Below are 20,233 nucleotides of genomic sequence, written 5' to 3'. Positions count from 1 at the left end.
GAACAGATGACCTGTAGGACTCTATAGGGAACAGATGGCCTGTAGGACTCTATAGGGAACAGATGGCCTGTAGGACTCTATAGGGAACAGATGACCTGTAGGACTCTATAGGGAACAGATGACCTGTAGGACTCTATAGGGAACAGATGGCCTGTAGGACTCTATAGGGAACAGATGGCCTGTAGGACTCTATAGGGAACTTATGACCTGTAGGACTCTATAGGGAACAGATGGCCTGTAGGACTCTATAGGGAACAGATGGCCTGTAGGACTCTATAGGGAACAGATGACCTGTAGGACTCTATAGGGAACAGATGACCTGTAGGACTCTATAGGGAACAGATGGCCTGTAGGACTCTATAGGGAACAGATGACCTGTAGGACTCTATAGGGAACAGATGACCTGTAGGACTCTATAGGGAACTTATGACCTGTAGGACTCTATAGGGAACAGATGGCCTGTAGGACTCTATAGGGAACAGATGGCCTGTAGGACTCTATAGGGAACAGATGACCTGTAGGACTCTATAGGGAACAGATGACCTGTAGGACTCTATAGGGAACAGATGGCCTGTAGGACTCTATAGGGAACAGATGGGACCAGGACAGGGCTGTGATGGTTAACACCAACAGATCTGGGACCAGGACAGGGCTGTTTTGAGTACATTTAAGATGGACTCACGGTTTAACCCTCGTTTTGTTCTCCGGGTAACAACAGGAATGGCGGCTGAATCTGGAACGGCAAACTGCTGTCTGGGCGTCTAGGGGGGGAAAACAATCCAGGACATCAGTAGTGTAAATAAATTCAACTAGGGGGGGGGGGGAAACAATCCAGGACTTCAGTAGTGTAAATAAATTCAACTAGACGGGGGGGGGGGAAACAATCCAGGACTTCAGTAGTGTAAATAAATTCAACTAGACGGGGGGGGGGAAACAATCCAGGACTTCAGTAGTGTAAATAAATTCAACTAGGGGGGGGGGGGGGGGGGAAACAATCCAGGACTTCAGTAGTGTAAATAAATTCACGACCTTGATGTCCTGTAGGCTACTCATTTTATAGGTTGACAAAATGGGCTGAAAATTGTTTTAAATAGTGTTCTTTCCTTACCTTCATCTTCACCTTGGCACAGACAGGCAGGCTTTCTCTACAACCCTTATGAACATGTGCATTACAATCTGAAAAATACAAAATAAAATGCAACTTTAAATCTTAAAGTAAGAATTTCATCAGAATAATCTTCCAGGGGGGTTCTTTACATGTGTTATGAACTGTGGCAGGAGAATTGGACTGGTCTACGGAACCAGGGAGTTGGACTGGTCTACAGAACCAGGGAGTTGGACTGGGTCTACAGAACCGGAGAGTTGGACTGGTCTACAGAACCAGGGAGTTGGACTGGTCTACAGAACCGGAGAGTTGGACTGGTCTACAGAACCGGAGAGTTGGACTGGTCTACAGAACCGGATAGTTGGACTGGTCTACAGAACCAGGGAGTTGGACTGGTCTACAGAACCAGGGAGTTGGACTGGTCTACTGAACCGGAGAGTTGGACTGGTCTACAGAACCGGAGAGTTGGACAGGTCTACAGAACCAGAGAGTTGGACTGGTCTACAGAACCAGGGAGTTGGACTGGTCTACAGAACCAGAGAGTTTGACTGATCTACAGAACCAGGGAGTTGGACTTATCTACAGAACCAGAGAGTTGGACTGGTCTACAGAACCAGAGAGTTGGACTGGTCTACAGAGCCAGAGAGTTGGACTGGTCTACAGAGCCAGAGAGTTGGACTGGTCTACAGAGCCAGAGAGTTGGACTGGTCTACAGAACCGGAGAGTTGGACAGGTCTACTGAACCAGAGAGTTGGACTGGTCTACAGAACCAGGGAGTTGGACTGGTCTACAGAACCAGGGAGTTGGACTGGGCTACAGAACCAGGGAGTTGGACTGGGTTACAGAATCAGGGAGTTGGACTGGGCTACAGAACCAGGGAGTTGGACTGGGTCTACAGAGCCAGGGAGTTGGACTGGGTCTACTGAACCAGAGAGTTGGACTGGGCTACAGAACCAGGGAGTTGGACTGGGTCTACAGAACCAGGGAGTTGGACTGGGTCTACAGAGCCAGGGAGTTGGACTGGGTCTACTGAACCAGAGAGTTGGACTGGTCTACTGAACCAGGGAGTTGGACTGGTCTACAGAACCAGGGAGTTGGACTGGGCTACAGAACCAGGGAGTTGGACTGGGCTACAGAATCAGGGAGTTGGACTGGGTCTACAGAGCCAGGGAGTTGGACTGGGTCTACTGAACCAGAGAGTTGGACTGGTCTACAGAACCAGGGAGTTGGACTGGTCTACAGAACCAGAGAGTTTGACTGATCTACAGAACCAGGGAGTTGGACTGATCTACAGAACCAGAGAGTTGGACTGGTCTACAGAACCGGATAGTTGGACTGGTCTACAGAACCAGGGAGTTGGACTGGGCTACAGAACCAGGGAGTTGGACTGGGTCTACAGAACCAGGGAGTTGGACTGGGCTACAGAACCAGGGAGTTGGACTGGGTCTACAGAGCCAGGGAGTTGGACTGGGTCTACTGAACCAGAGAGTTGGACTGGTCTACAGAACCAGGGAGTTGGACTGGTCTACAGAACCAGGGAGTTGGACTGGGTCTACTGAACCAGAGAGTTGGACTGGTCTACTGAACCAGAGAGTTGGACTGGTCTACAGAACCAGGGAGTTGGACTGGTCTACAGAACCAGGGAGTTGGACTGGTCTACTGAACCAGGGAGTTGGCGTATGTCCATAATGGCACCATAGTCCCTTTAGGGATTATCAATCCCTGTTGGGAAACTTTATGAAAATAGTCAATTTGTTTTTCTTTTGTTGTATTAATTCACATTAAGTTATATTGCGTGGAATTTTATTTAGGGAAAGATTTGCTTTTTATAAATTTTATAAATATGTTCTATATTATTAATGTTCATATCGGCTCTATGCCTAGACATGCCCTTTTCTGGAGAAAATTATATCAAATTTCAATCTCCAATTATACTTTATTCATTCCAAAAACCAACAATAATGTTTTTATAGTTTTAAAATAAATGTGTAGTTGTTTCTTTATTCAAGCCCTCTCTGACTTTAAGATAAATATTCTTAAAAAATGTGATTCTTAAAAGATGTGCCTGGAGATATGGTGAACTCTGTCAGATTAGTCTTAAATCCTAAATGAATCAGGGATGAGCGGGGACAGCTATACCATAAGAACCCCTTCTTCATGTCCTCATTTATATGTAGTACAACGACCACTCGTGGTCTGGAAAGTTCTCTACTTTTAATAGATGAAAACCAAAAAAATATTGAAATCACCATTGTCACAACCATGAACTGTCAACTCCATCTCCCTGATAGAATATTCATTTTGGTTTAAATATGTTTATTTTGATTAGGTTTTAGAGTCATAAAGCAACTGAAGAAAAACTAAATTGCTACCTCCGTAAAACATAAACTCAGTCAGATTGTTGTCTAACGTCAACTCCGTAAGTCATCCGCGTACATAGACACTTTGGCTTTACTCAAAGTCAGTGGCATGTCGTTTAGTAAAGGTTGACAAAAGTAAGGGGCCTAAACAGCTACCCTGGGGAATTCCTGATTCTTACTGCAAGGGGCTTAAACAGCTACCCTGGGTCACTTCCCTGTGGCTCAGTTGGTAGGGCATCGTGTTTGCAACGCCAGCATGGTGTGTGCAAAGCCAGGGTTGTGGGTTCGATTCCCACGGGGGCCAGTACAATATATATATATATTTTTTTATAAAATAAAAAGAGAAAAAATTACAAAAAAACTAAACAATGAAATGAAATGAAATGTCGCTTTGGATAAGAGCTACTAAAATGTAAAAAAAAAATGTTAAATGTATTCCCGATTCTACCTGGATTATGTTGGAGAGATTTCCATTAAAGAACACCCTCTGTATTCTGTTAGACAAGTAACTCTTTATCCACATTATAGCAGGCTGTGTAAAGCCATAACATATTTTTTCCAGCAACAGACTATGATCAATAATGTCAAAAGCTGCACTGGAGCACTGACTTTACAGAATTCAAATGTACAATTCTTGTCTTTTAATAATTTGTTCCGATATACTTGGAGGTGTAGCGTCAGTGATTGTTGCTGGCATGTCTTCCTGTAGTTTGCTTATCTTGCCAATAGTCATTAAAGTAGTTGGCAATATCAGATTCTTTCTTTTCATTTAAGGTGCCCCAAAGCTTTTTACTATCATTCTAAATATAATTTATCTTTGTTTTATAGTATAGTTTATTTTTCTTTTTTATTTAGTTTAGTCACATGATTTCTTCATTTGCAGTACGTTTGCAAGTCAGTTGGGCTGCCAGACTTATTTGCCATTACCTTTTGCCTCATCCCTCTCAAACATACAATTTTTCAATTCCTCATCAATCCACGGGGATTTAACAGTTTTTACAGTCATTTTCTTAATGGGTGTGTGCTTATTAGTAACTGGAATAAGCAATTTCATAAATGTGTCAAGTGCAGTGTCTGGTTGTTCCTCATTACACACCACAGACCCAACAAATATTATTTGCATCGTCAACATATGAATCACTACAAAACTACTTGGATGACCTCTTATACACTATATTAGGCCCAGCCTTTGGAACTTTGGTTTTCCTAGATATGGCTATTATATTGTGATCACTACATCCTATGGATCTGGATACTGCTTTAAAACAAATATCTGCAGCATTAGTAAAGATGTGATCAATACATGTTGATGATTTAATTCCTGTGCTGTTTGTAACTACCCTGGTAGATTGACTGATAACCTGAACCAGGTTGCAGGCCCTAGTTACAGTTTGAAGTTTTTCCCTGAGTGGGCAGCTTGATGAGAGCCAGTCAATATTTAAATCATCCAGAAAATATACTTCTCTGTTGATATCACATTCATTATCAAGCATTTCACACACGTTATCCAGATACTGACTGTTAGCACTTGGTGGTCTATAGCAGCTTCCCACCAGAATGGGCTTTAGGTGAGGCAGATGAACCTGTAGCGATATTACTTCAACACTATTTAACATTATCCAGATACTGACTGTTAGCACTTGGTGGTCTATAGCAGCTTCCCACCAGAATGGGCTTTAGGTGAGGCAGATGAACCTGTAGCGATATTACTTCAACACTATTTAACATTATCCAGATACTGACTGTTAGCACTTGGTGGTCTATAGCAGCTTCCCACCAGAATGGGCTTTAGGTGAGGCAGATGAACCTGTAGCCATATTACTTCAACACTATTTAACATGAGATCCTCTCTAATCTTTACAGGAATGTGGTTCTGAATATAAAACAGCCACACCTCCACCTTTGGCATTTCTGTATTTTCAGGTCAACATGACTAAACACAGTAACAGTATGTTGTGTAACCACTCAAAGAGGAAGTTAGCAGGTCATTGATCCGTTGCTTCACGGTTACCTCTTTCTTAGTGTAAATCCCAAATAGCACCCTATTTCCTACATAGTGCGTTATAAAGTAGTGTAACTATAGTAGTATGTAGAGAATAAAGTGCCATTTGGGACCAACATCTGTTTTCTGAGGCTGTTCCAGGACTTGCGCAATAAAGGACATCCTCTTTAGCAGACAGATACAGGGTATGGTAATACTGTCCACTGTAGCAGATACAGGGTATGGTAATACTGTCCACTGTAGCAGATACAGGGTATGGTAGTACTGTCCACTGTAACAGATACAGGGTATGGTAGTACTGTCCACTGTAACAGAACAGACATATAGGATAGTATAGTGTATACACCTAACACAGGGTGACCCCTCAGAGTTCAATAGGATAGTATAGACACCTAACACAGGGTGACTCCTCAGAGTTCAATAGGATAGTATAGACACCTAACACAGGGTGACATTCCCACCACTAGTGGTTTAGAAGATTGGAGGGACAGGTACCTGTAGGGGGACCTTCACCCCAAATGAAATTGTATTGGTCACATACACATGGTTAGCAGATGTTATTGGTCACATGGTTAGCAGATGTTATTGGTCCCATACACATGGTTAGCAGATGTTATTGGTCCCATACACATGGTTAGCAGATGTTATTGGTCACATGGTTAGCAGATGTTATTGGTCCCATACACATGGTTAGCAGATGTTATTGGTCACATGGTTAGCAGATGGTATTGGTCCCATACACATGGTTAGCAGATGTTATTGCGAGAGTAGCGAAATGCTTGTGCTTCTAGTTCTGACAGTGTAGCAATATCAATATATTTTAGATTTATTTATATATATTTTTTTACTCCTTTTTCTCCCCAATTTCGTGGTATCCAATTGGTAGTTACAGTCTTGTCTCATCTGTGGCCGTCTGGGCCTGTGGCCTCTGGGCCTGTGGCTAGGGATGCCGTCTGGGCCTGTGGCTAGGGATGCCGTCTGGGCCTGTGGCTAGGGATGCCGTCTGGGCCTGTGGCTAGGGATGCCGTCTGGGCCTGTGGCTAGGGATGCCGTCTGGGCCTGTGGCTAGGGATGCCGTCTGGGCCTGTGGCTAGGGATGCCGTCTGGGCCTGAAATCTTGAAACGTGGATTCTGATTGGTCAGACCGGCGTTAACCTCTATGGGCTAGCTGGGACGCTTGCGTCCCACCTACTCAACAGCCAGTGGAATCCCGTGGCGCGATATTCAAATACCTTAGAAATGCTATTACTTCAATTTCTCAAACATATGACTATTTTGCACCATTTCAACCTGTTAGGGCTAGGGGGCAGTATTGACACAGCCGGATAAAAAACGTACCCGATTTAATCTGGTTACTACTCCTGCCCAGTAACTAGAATATGCATATAATTATTGGCTTTGGATAGAAAACACCCTAAAGTTTCTAAAACTGTTTGAATGGTGTCTGTGAGTATAACAGAACTCATATGGCATGCCAAAACCTGAGAAGATTCCATGCAGGAAGTGGCCTCTCTGACAAGTTGTGTTTCATCTTGGCTCTTTTTATTGAAGACCGAGGATCTTTGCAATAACGTGACACTTCCTACGGCTCCCATAGGCTCTCAGAGCCCGGGAAAAAGCTGAACGATATCGAGGCAGGCTCTGGCTGAAACACTTTATCGCTTTTGGCAAGTGGCCGCTCAGAGTACTAAGGGCTTAGGCGCGTGCCCGAGTCGACCGAATGCTTTCTTTTCTTTTGTCTGTTTACCTAAACGCAGATTCCCGGTCGGAATATTATCCCTTTTTTATGAGAAAAATGGCATAAAAATTGATTTTAAACAGCGGTTGACATGCTTCGAAGTACGGTAATGGAATATTTAGAAATCTTTTGTCACGAATTGCGCCATGCTCGTAACCCTTATTTACCCTTTCGGATAGTGTCTTGAACGCACGAACAAAACGCCGCTGTTTGGATATAACGATGGATTATTTTGGACCAAACCAACATTTGTTATTGAAGTAGAAGTCCTGGGAGTGCATTCTGACGAAGACAGCAAAGGTAATAACATTTTTCTTATAGTAAATCTGACTTTGATGAGTGCTAAACTTGCTGGGTGTCTAAATAGTTAGCCCTGTGAAGCCGGGCTATCTTCTGAGAATATTGCAAAATGTGCTTTCACCTAAAAGCTATTTTAAAATCGGACATATCGAGTGCATAGAGGAGTTCTGTATCTATAATTCTTAAAATAATTGTTGTGCTTTTTGTGAACGTTTATCGTGAGTAATTTAGTAAATTCACCGGCAGTGTTCCGTCGGAATGCTAGTCACATGCTAGTCACATGCTAATGTAAAAAGCTGTTTTTTGATATAAATATTAACTTGATTGAACAAAACATCCATGTATTGTATAACATAATGTCCTAGGGTTGTCATCTGATGAAGATCATCAAAGGTTAGTGCTACATTTAGCTGTGGTTTGGGTTTATGTGACATTATATGCTAGCTTGAAAAATGGGTGTCTGATTATTTCTGGCTGGGTACTCTGCTGACATAATCTAATGTTTTGCTTTCGTTGTAAAGCCTTTTTGAAATCGGACAGTGTGGTTAGATTAACGAGAGTCTTATCTTTAAAATGGTGTAAAATAGTCATATGTTTGAAAAATTGAAGGTTTTGCATTTCTAAGGTATTTGAATAACGCGCCACGGGATTACACTGGCTGTTGAGTAGGTGGGACGCAAGCGTCCCACCTAGCCCATAGAGGTTAAAGACAAGACTCTCGTTAATCTAACCACACTGTCCGATTTCAAAAAGGCTTTACAACGAAAGCAAAACATTAGATTATGTCAGCAGAGTACCCAGCCAGAAATAATCAGACACCCATTTTTCAAGCTAGCATATAATGTCACATAAACCCAAACCACAGCTAAATGCAGCACTAACCTTTGATGATCTTCATCAGATGACACATCTAGGACATTATGTTATACAATACATGCATGTTTTGTTCAATCAACTTCATATTTATATCAAAAATCTGCTTTTTACATTAGCATGTGACGTTCAGAACTAGCAAACTTCCGGTGAATTTACTAAATTACTCACGATAAACGTTTACAAAAAACACAACAATTATTTTAAGAATTATAGATACAGAACTCCTCTATGCACTCGCTATGTCCGATTTTAAAATAGCTTTTCGGTGAAAGCACATTTGCAATATTCTGAGTCGATAGCCCGGCATCACAGGGCTAGGTATTTAGACACCCACCAAGTTTAGCCCTCACCAAAGTCAGATTTACTATAAGAAAAATGTTATTACCTTTGCTGTTCTTCGTCAGAATGCACTCCCAGGACTTCTACTTCAATAACAAATGTTGGTTTGGTTCAAAATAATCCATAGTTATGTTGAAATATCCTCTGTTTTGTTCGTGCGTTCAAGACACTATCCGAAGTGTAAAGAAGGGTGACGCGCCCGGCGCGTTTCGTGACAAAACATTTCTAAATATTCCATTACCGTACTTCGAAGCATGTCAACCGCTGTTTAAATTCAATTTTTATGCCATTTTTCTCGTAAAAAAAACGATAATATTCCGACCGGGAAAGCGTGTTTGCGTTCAAAGAGAGAGAAAATAAAAACATGGGATCCCCTCGTGCACGAGCCTCAGTCTGATGGTCCTCTGATAGACCACTTACCAAAGGCGCTAAAGTTTTTCAGCCAGCGGCTGGAATTACATCATTCAGCTTTTTCCCGGGTTCTGAGAGCCTATGGGAGCCGTAGGAAGTGTCACGTTACAGCAAAGATCCTAAATTTTCAATAAACAGAGCCAAGAAGCCCAAGGAATGGTCAGAGAGGGTACTTCCTGTACAGAATCTTCTCAGGTTTTTGCCTGCCATATGAGTTCTGTTATACTCACAGACACCATTCAAACAGTTTTAGAAACTTTAGGGTGTTTTCTATCCAAAGCCAATAATTATATGCATATTCTAGTTTCTGGGCAGTAGTAATAACCAGATTAAATCGGGTACGTTTTTTATCTGGCCATGTAAATACTGCCCCCTAGCCCTAACAGGTTAAATAGTCCTTAGCGTGGGTACTTCCTGTTTAAGTTTCTGCCTATTGGAATGGAGGAGCAAAGTAGAGACGTGGTCAGATTTGACAAAAGGAGGGCAGGGGAGGGCCTTGTAAGCATCGCAGAAGTTAGAGTAGCAGTGATCCAGTGTAGTGCTACAGTCAATATGCTGATATAATTTAGGTAGCCTTGTTCTCAAATTTTCTTTGTTAAAATCCCCAGCTACAATAAATTCAGACTCAGGATATATGGTTTCCAGTTTACATAAAATCCATTGAAGTTCCTTGAGGGCCGTCGTGGTATCGGCTTGAGGGGGAATATACACGGCTGTGACAATAACCAAAGATAATTATCTTGGGAGATAATATGGTTGGCATTTGATTGTGAGGAATTCTATGTCAGGTGAACAAAAAGACTTGAGTTCCTGTTGTTACAATTACACCATGAGTCGTTAATCATGAAACATACACCTCCGCCAATCTCCTTCCCAGAGAGATGTTTATTTCTGTCGGCGCGACGCACTGAGAAACCAGGTAGTTGTACCGACACCGACAGCATATCCCGAGAGAGCCATGATTCCGTGAAACAGAGTATATTACAATCCCTGATGTCTCTCTGGAAAGCAACTCTTGCCCTGATTTCGTTGACCTTGTTACCTAAGGACTGGACATTAGCGAGTAATATACTCGGGAGCGGTGGGTGGTGTGCGCGCCTCCGAAGTCTGACCAGAAGACTGCTTTGTCTTCCTCTTCTCTGGCGGCGTTGTTTTGGATCGGCCTCTGGAATCAGTTAAATTGCCCTGAGTTGTGTGGACAAAGGATCCGCTTCGGGAAAGTCGTATTCCTGGTCGTAAGTTGACGTTGCTCTGATATCCAATAGTTCTCCCCTGCTGTATGTAATAAAACTTGAGATTTTCTGGGCTAACAATGTAGGAAATAATACATTTAAATTTTTTTTTAAAAAATACTGAAAAGTTTCCTAAGGATTAGAAGCAAGGCAGCCCTCTCTGTCGGCGCCATCTTGAGCGATATGGTGTGTATGTACTGCACTGAGCTGCTTTACTTAACCTGCTAATAGCTGGTTTTATTAGAGTTGTATTGACTGATGCTGTCTTACTGGTGCATAGAAAGGCATCCTTAGTGTTGATGGTTTTGCTGCATTGGTGGCAGGAGGAGGATTGTGTCTGGGAGGAGACCACGCTGAAGTGATGTCCGTTCAGTGTACATCTCTCTCTGGCCTTGGCCTCTCTCCTCTCGTCTTTGTCTCGACTCTTCTCTCCGTCCTTTTCCTGCAGGTGGTAGAACGGCGATTAGGAATAGAAACAGAATGAGGTTAATGACATGGTGGTGACCTGCTTCGGTCTATACAGTGTTGCTGCTAGGTTAATGACATGGTGGGGACCTGCTTCGGTCTATACAGTGTTGCTGCTAGGTTAATGACATGGTGGTGACCTGCTTCGGTCTATACAGTGTTGCTGCTAGGTTAATGACATGGTGGGGACCTGCTTCGGTCTATACAGTGTTGCTGCTAGGTTAATGACATGGTGGTGACCTGCTTCAGTCTATACAGTGTTGCTGCTAGGTTAACGACATGGTGGGGACCTGCTTCAGTCTATACAGTGTTGCTGCTAGGTAAGACACTACTGACCACTACTGACCAGGAGCTGTTCCTCTGTATGGATACTATCCCTGATATAGACCACTACAGACCACTACTGACCACTACAGACCACTACTGACCACTACTGACCACTACAGACCACTACTGACCACTACAGATCACTACTGACCACTACTGACCAGGAGCTGTTCCTCTGTATGGATACTAGCCCTGATATAGACCACTACAGACCACTACTGACCACTACAGACCACTACTGACCACTACTGACCACTACAGACCACTACTGACCACTACAGATCACTACTGACCACTACTGACCAGGAGCTGTTCCTCTGTATGGATACTAGCCCTGATATAGACCACTACAGACCACTACTGACCACTACTGACCACTACTGACCACTACTGATCACTACTGACCACTACTGACCACTACAGACCACTACAGACCACTACTGACCACTACTGACCACTACAGATCACTACTGACCACTACTGACCACTACAGACCACTACTGACCACTACAGACCACTACAGATCACTACTGACCACTACAGACCACTACTGACCACTACAGACCACTACTGACCACTACGGACCACTACAGACCACTACAGACCACTACTGATCACTACTGATCACTACTGACCACTACTGACCACTACAGACCACTACTGACCACTACAGACCACTACTGACCACTACAGACCACTACTGACCACTACAGACCACTACAGACCACTACAGACCACTACTGATCACTACTGACCACTACTGATCACTACTGACCACTACAGACCACTACTGACCACTACAGACCACTACAGACCACTACAGACCACTACTGACCACTACTGACCACTACTGATCACTACTGATCACTACTGACCACTACAGACCACTACAGACCACTACTCACCAGGAGCTGTCCCTCTGTATGGTTACTAGCCCTGATATAGACCACTACTGACCACTACAGACCACTACTGACCACTACTGACCACTACTGATCACTACTGACCACTACAGACCACTACAGACCACTACTCACCAGGAGCTGTCCCTCTGTATGGTTACTAGCCCTGATATAGACCACTACTGACCACTACAGACCACTACTGACCACTACTGACCACTACAGATCACTACTGACCACTACTGACCACTACAGACCACTACAGACCACTACTGACCACTACAGATCACTACTGACCACTACTGACCACTACAGACCACTACAGATCACTACTGACCACTACAGACCACTACTGACCACTACAGACCACTACTGACCACTACAGACCACTACTGACCACTACAGATCACTACTGACCACTACTGACCAGGAGCTGTTCCTCTGTATGGATACTAGTCCTGATATAGACCACTACTGACCACTACAGACCACTACTGATCACTACTGACCACTACTGACCACTACTGACCAGGAGCTGTTCCTCTGTATGGATACTAGCCCTGATATAGACCACTACTGATCACTACTGACCACTACTGACCACTACAGACCACTACTGACCACTACAGATCACTACTGACCACTACTGACCACTACAGACCACTACTGACCACTACAGATCACTACTGACCACTACTGACCACTACTGACCACTACAGACCACTACTGACCACTACTGACCAGGAGCTGTTCCTCTGTATGGATACTAGTCCTGATATAGACCACTACTGACCACTACAGACCACTACTGACCACTACTGACCACTACAGACCACTACTGACCACTACTGACCACTACTGACCACTACTGACCACTACTGACCACTACTGACCACTACTGACCACTACTGACCACTACAGACCACTACTGACCACTACTGACCACTACTGACCACTACAGACCACTAATGACCACTACTGACCACTACAGACCACTACTGACCACTACAGATCACTACTGACCACTACTGACCACTTCTGACCACTACTGACCACTACAGACCACTACTGACCACTACTGACCAGGAGCTGTTCCTCTGTATGGATACTAGTCCTGATATAGACCACTACTGACCACTACAGACCACTACTGACCACTACTGACCAGGAGCTGTTCCTCTGTATGGATACTAGTCCTGATATAGACCACTACTGACCACTACAGACCACTACTGACCACTACTGACCACTACAGACCACTACTGACCACTACTGACCACTACTGATCACTACTGACCACTACTGACCACTACTGACCACTACAGACCACTACAGACCACTACTGACCACTACTGACCACTACTGACCACTACAGACCACTAATGACCACTACTGACCACTACAGACCACTACTGACCACTACAGATCACTACTGACCACTACTGACCACTTCTGACCACTACTGACCACTACAGACCACTACTGACCACTACTGACCAGGAGCTGTTCCTCTGTATGGATACTAGTCCTGATATAGACCACTACTGACCACTACAGACCACTACTGACCACTACTGACCACTACAGACCACTACTGACCACTACAGATCACTACTGACCACTACTGACCACTACTGACCACTACTGACCACTACAGACCAGGAGCTGTTCCTCTGTATGGATACTAGTCCTGATATAGACCACTACTGACCACTACAGACCACTACTGATCACTACTGACCACTACAGACCACTACTGACCACTACTGATCACTACTGACCACTACAGACCACTACTGACCACTACTGACCACTACAGACCACTACTGACCACTACTGACCACTACTGACCACTACAGACCACTACTGACCACTACTGACCACTACTGTCCACTACAGACCACTACTGACCACTACAGACCACTACAGACCACTACTGACCACTACAGACCACTACTGACCACTACAGACCACTACAGACCACTACAGACCACTACTGACCACTACAGACCACTACTGACCACTACAGACCACTACAGACCACTACTGACCACTACAGACCACTACTGACCACTACTGACCACTACTGACCACTACTGACCACTAATGACCACTACTGACCACTACTGACCACTACAGACCAGGAGTTGTCCCTCTGTATGGTTACTAGTCCTGATATAATCTGACGTCTGCATTGACCATGCAGCGTTTACAGTCCTACGTCCTCTGCGGAAGTCAGGGCCTTTTCATACTTCCTGAGCTTCGCAGAGCAGCGCAGAGCTGTTGTGAAGGAAGTTGTCAAGGAAGTGAATTTGTGTTTACACAAGACCTCCCGCCCCCACCTACCCCGTCGACCAATCATGTCAATGTGGATGCCATACGAAGCCGTCCACATTCGTTACACTATGTGACAGTATTGCATCGCAACCCCTCCTTACAGCACCTCTCCGACCACATTTTGGCATCGTCTCTTACGCTGCACTTCCCCTTTATTTAGATTCAGTATGTTGCAAGCAGCGGGAATAGCAACAACAACAAAAAACTCTCTCCTAATACAGAACAACAACTTTGTCATCATCTCAATTTTTCTCAGAAAATCAAGCGCGAGCATGTTTAAAACATCGACTTCCAGTAGCTGTTAGTCAAAAACAAAGCAGCCAATAACATGGGAAATCCTCTGAGAAAACCTGCTCTTTAAACAACGCAGAGGCCAGAGGCATTTTGATTGCTTATTAATATAGAGAAACAGCTGAAAACAGGCTGAATTAATAACAGGATATATTTTACACCGAGTGGAAATGGAGATGCTAACTGGACCAGAATCACACTGTTAATTCCTACCAAACCCATCTGTATCCTACCTACTCCTGTCGTACCTACCCCCTTTTAGACACAAGTCGCGTATTGTGACCCCTTTTCCTAACAAGTTAGACTGTATGACATCTGTCTGTTTCCCTGCTACTCCAACCATTATGTTCTACCATTCCAGACATACAGCTGATTTACAAACTGACTCACATACTTTAACAGGTTCCATACAGAGTTACAAACCCCAGGTGACTCACCTACCCCTGTACCTACCCCTATACCTACCCCTATATCTACCCCTATATCTACCCCTATACCTACCCCTGTCCTCTACCTCTATACCTACCCCTATATCTACCCCTGTACCTACCCCTGTCCTCTACCCCTATACCTACCCCTATACCTACCCCTGTCCTCTACCCCTATACCTACCCCGGTCCTCTACCCCTGTCCTCCTACTGTACCTACCTCTAGTCCTCGCCGACACTTTAACTTCATGGAGAGACCTCGGACATCAAAGAACCTTCGATGCAACATCTCTGTTACGTTCAGTGAGTGTGAGCCCCAGACAGGCTGATATCTATCCTTCCAATGCTACGACCATCTAAACCACAGCCTCCACGGACTGAACACCACAGCACTTCACAACACCAGTTCCTATCAGAGTAGGGAGAGAGACAGAGACCAGGAGGTGGTGCAACAGTGTACAGGAAGTGGTGCTGTTTATGACTTAACCCCCATCTCCAGTGGTAAGAGAGGTATTCATAGAATGACATAGAACTCTGGTGGTCTGTCTTAGCTGCTGGTCGTGGCTGAGGCCTGTCTTAGCTGCTGGTCGTGGCTGAGGTCTGTCTTAGCTGCTGGTCGTGGCTGAGGTCTGTCTTAGCTGCTGGTCGTGGCTGAGGTCTGTCTTAGCTGCTGGTTGTGGCTGAGGTCTGTCTTAGCTGCTGGTCGTGGCTGAGGTCTGTCTTAGCTGCTGGTTGTGGCTGAGGTCTGTCTTAGCTGCTGGTCGTGGCTGAGGTCTGTCTTAGCTGCTCGGACGTGGCTGAGGTCTGTCTTAGCTGCTGGATCGTGGCTGAGGTCTGTCTTAGCTGCTGGTCGTGGCTGAGGTCTGTCTTAGCTGCTGGTCGTGGCTGAGGTCTGTCTTAGCTGCTGGTCGTGGCTGAGGTCTGCCTTAGCTGCTGGTCGTGGCTGAGGTCCGTCTTAGCTGCTGGTCGTGGCTGAGGTCTGCCTTAGCTGCTGGTCGTGGCTGAGGTCCGTCTTAGCTGCTGGTCGTGGCTGAGGTCTGCCTTAGCTGCTGGTCGTGGCTGAGGTCTGCCTTAGCTGCTGGTCGTGGCTGAGGTCTGTCTTAGCTGCTGGTCGTGGCTGAGGCTGCAGCTGCTGGCGTGGCTGAGGCTGCTGCGCTGGCGTGGCTGAGGTCTACCTTAGCTGCTGGTCGTGGCTGAGGTCTGTCTTAGCTGCTGGTTGTGGCTGAGGTCTGTCTTAGCTGCTGGTTGTGGCTGAGGTCTGTCTTAGCTACTGGTTGTGGCTGAGGACTGTCTTAGCTGCTGGTCGTGGCTGAGGTCTGTCTTAGCTGCTGGTCGTGGCTGAGGTCTGTCTGAGCTGCTGGTTGTGGCTGAGGTCTGTCTTAGCTGCTGGTCATGGCTAAGGTCTGCCTTAGCTGCTGGTTGTGGCTGAGGTCTGTCTTAGCTGCTGGTCGTGGCTGAGGTCTGTCTTAGCTGCTGGTCGTGGCTGAGGTCTACCTTAGCTGCTGGTCGTGGCTGAGGTCTGTCTTAGCTGCTGGTCGTGGCTGAGGTCTGCCTTAGCTGCTGGTCGTGGCTGAGGTCTGTCTAGCTGCTGGTCGTGGCTGAGGTCTGCCTTAGCTGCTGGTCGTGGCTGAGGTCTGCCTTAGCTGCTGGTCGTGGCTGAGGTCTGCCTTAGCTGCTGGTCGTGGCTGAGGTCTGTCTTAGCTGCTGGTCGTGGCTGAGGTCTGCCTTAGCTGCTGGTCGTGGCTGAGGACTGTCTTAGCTGCTGGTTGTGGCAGAGGACTGTCTTAGCTGCTGATCGTGGCTGAGGACTGTCTTAGCTGCTGGTTGTGGCTGAGGTCTGTCTTAGCTGCTGGTCGTGGCTGAGGTCTGTCTTAGCTGCTGGTTGTGGCTGAGGTCTGTCTTAGCCGCTGGTTGTGGCTGAGGTCCGTCTTAGCTACTGGTTGTGGCTGAGGTCTGTCTTAGCCGCTGGTTGTGGCTGAGGTCCGTCTTAGCTACTGGTTGTGGCTGAGGTCTGTCTTAGCGCTGGTTGTGGCTGAGGTCTGTCTTAGCTGCTGGCCCTTTAAAGTGACTGGCTAGCTGCAGTGGTGACAGAGAGAGAGAGAGCTGGAGTCCGTAGAGAGAGTGTCCTCTTCCTGTTCTACTTCTCTTACCGCTCAGCGCTGCTGCTACTAATACTACTCTGTGTCTCCGGTATCGATCTCACATCTCTTCCCTTCTCTCTGGCTCTCGACAACACCACACACCACTCACTGTAACATTAGCACGACGTCATCAACTGAGTGAGATCAAATTAGGGTCATGTCACGGTGAAACGTGAAAACAGACCTCTTGGTGATATGTGAAAACAGACCTCTTTGGTGTAACACCACCAAATCTCTTAATAATAATAATATACCAAAGTGATTAAAAACCCATTCATAACAATGGGTCAACTTATAACCTTCACCTGAAGTTTTTCAGAGTTGAAATATGTTTATCTGTGAAAACAGATTGGGGTTCCTCTGAAACACTAGGGCGTTCTGAACAGGGACAGTGAAAATGGGAAGAAGTCAAGTACAGATGTCATATCTTTATTTGAGTCAGTTTCACACAGCAGCAAAAATAATCCTGCAGCAACAGGAAATGTGAATTCTTATGTGGATTATAATTAATGGACATTTTTTTGTTTGTAGGGGTTGATACATTTTTTTTGTTCGGGAAAATCGAGTCTGAAATGGGAAATTACAAACTTTTTAAAACTACAATAGACACAGGAAAATTCAGCAACAACAGGATGATCAAATTAAGATGTAACATCTGTATTTCAGCAGAGGACTGCAAACAGTTTGGGTTAATCCTGAAACATAACCTTGTGATTAATAGTGATGATGAGATCAATTGGATGATAATGGTCACCCTGGTCTTCTTGTACATCTTGCTCGAGGTAGCCTATAATAGTAGTAGTAGTAGTATTAGTATTAGTAGTAAACTCAGCAAGAAAAGAAACATCCCTTTTTCAGGACCCAAACCTTTGTCATTCAAAGATCATTTGAAAAAATCCAAATAACTTCACAGATCATCATTGTAAAGGGTTTAAATACTGTTTTCCATTCTTGTTCAATGAACCATAAACAATTAATGAACATGCACCTGTGGAACGGTCGTTAAGACACTAACAGCTTACAGACGGTAGGCAATTAAGGTCACAGTTATGAAAACTTAGGACACTAAAGAGGCCTTTCTACTGACTCTGAAAAACACCAAAAGAAAGATGCCCAGGGTCCCTGCTCATCTGCGTGAACGTGCCTTAGGCACGCTGCAAGGAGGCATGAGAACTGCAGATGTGGCCAGGGCAATAAATTGCAATGTCTGTACTGTGAGACGCCTAAGACAGTGTTACAGGGAGACAGGACGGACAGCTGATTGTCCTCGCAGAGCAAGACCACGTGTAAAAACACCTGCAAAGGATTGGTACATCCGAACATCACACCTGCGGGGACAGGTACAGGGTGGCAACAACAACTGCCCGAGTCACACCAGGAACGCACAATCCCTCCATTAGTGCTGAGACTGTCCGCAATAGGCTGAGAGAGGCTGGACTGAGGGCTTGTAGGCCTGTTGTAAGGCAGGTCCTCACCGGACATCACCGGCAACAACGTCGCCTATGGGCACAAACCCACCGTCGCTGGACCAGACAGGACTGGCAAAAAGTGCTCTTCACTGACGAGTCGCGGATTTGTCTCACCAGAGGTGATGGCCGGATTCGCGTTTATCGTCGAAGGAATGAGCGCTACACCGGGACCTGTACTCTGGAGCGGGATCGATTTGGAGGTGGAGGGTCTGTCATGGTCTGGGGCGGTGTGTCACAGCATCATCGGACTGAGCTTGTTGTCATTGCAGGCAATCTCAATGCTGTGCATTACAGGGAAGACATCCTCCTCCCTCATGTGGTACCCTTCCTGCAGGCTCATCCTGACATGACCCTCCAGCATGACAATGCCACCAACCATACTGCTCGTTCTGTGCGTGATTTCCTGCAAGACAGGAATGTCAGTGTTCTGCCATGGCCAGCGAAGAGCCCGGATCTCAATCCCATTGAGCACATCTGGGACCTGTTGGATTGGAGGGTGAGGGCTAGGGCCATTCCCCCCAGAAATGTCCGAGAACTTGCAGGTGCCTTGGTGGAAGAGTGGGGTAACATCTCACAGCAAGAACTGGCAAATCTGGTGCAGTCCATGAGGAGGAGATGCACTGCAGTACTTAATGCAGCTGGTGGCCACACCAGATACTGACTGTTACTTTTAATTTTGACCCCCCCCCCTTTGTTCAGGGACACATTATTCCATTTCTGTTAGTCACATGTCTGTGGAACTTGTTCAGTTTATGTCTCAGTTGTTGAATCTTGTTATGTTCATACAAATATTTACACATGTTAAGTTTGCTGAAAATTAACACAGTTGACAGTGAGATGATATACATTTTTTTCCTGAGTTCAGTATTATTTGAGCAAGTTGAGGAGACTAAACTGCTTGGAGTAACACTGGATTGTAAACTGTCCTGGTCAAAACATATTGATACAACAGTAGCTAAGATGGGGAGAAGTCTGTCCATAATAAAGCGCTGCTCTACCTTCTTAACACTATCAACAAGGCAGGTCCTACAGGCCCTAGTTTCTACCTTCTTAACAACACTATCAACAAGGCAGGTCCTACAGGCCCTAGTTTCTACCTTCTTAACAACACTATCAACAAGGCAGGTCCTACAGGCCCTAGTTTCTACCTTCTTAACAACACTATCAACAAGGCAGGTCCTACAGGCCCTAGTTTCTACCTTCTTAACAGCACTATCAACAAGGCAGGTCCTACAGGCCCTAGTTTCTACCTTCTTAACAACACTATCAACAAGGCAGGTCCTACAGGCCCTAGTTTCTACCTTCTTAACAACACTATCAACAAGGCAGGTCCTACAGGCCCTAGTTTCAACCTTCTTAACATCACTATCAACAAGGCAGGTCCTACAGGCCCTAGTTTCTACCTTCTTAACAACACTATCAACAAGGCAGGTCCTACAGGCCCTAGTTTCTACCTTCTTAACATCACTATCAACAAGGCAGGTCCTACAGGCCCTAGTTTCTACCTTCT

At 45.5% G+C, this 20,233-nt stretch overlaps 1 protein-coding gene across 2 annotated transcripts in view; it reads right to left on the bottom strand.

Moving 5' to 3' along the window:
- Positions 1 to 15,521, bottom strand: part of akap13a (A-kinase anchoring protein 13a) — a 121,602-nt gene extending 106,081 nt beyond the window's left edge. For both annotated transcript variants that reach the window (XM_045708528.2, XM_045708529.2), the window contains exons 1-4: positions 15,334 to 15,521; positions 10,634 to 10,805; positions 1,109 to 1,176; positions 683 to 761 (exon numbers count right to left, since the gene is read on the bottom strand). In XM_045708528.2, coding sequence (XP_045564484.2) covers positions 683 to 761; positions 1,109 to 1,176; positions 10,634 to 10,805; positions 15,334 to 15,402 — 388 coding nt within the window. In that variant the 5' untranslated portion in view covers positions 15,403 to 15,521. The remainder of the gene's footprint in view (positions 1 to 682; positions 762 to 1,108; positions 1,177 to 10,633; positions 10,806 to 15,333) is intronic.
- Between the last annotated feature and the right edge of the window lie 4,712 nt (positions 15,522 to 20,233).

This window comes from Salmo salar, chromosome 26, assembly GCF_965601325.2.
Source record: "Salmo salar chromosome 26, fSalSal1, whole genome shotgun sequence".
NCBI lineage: Eukaryota > Metazoa > Chordata > Actinopteri > Salmoniformes > Salmonidae > Salmo > Salmo salar.
Note: the sequence above shows the minus strand (reverse complement) of the source record. Positions and strands in the feature narration are given on the sequence as shown.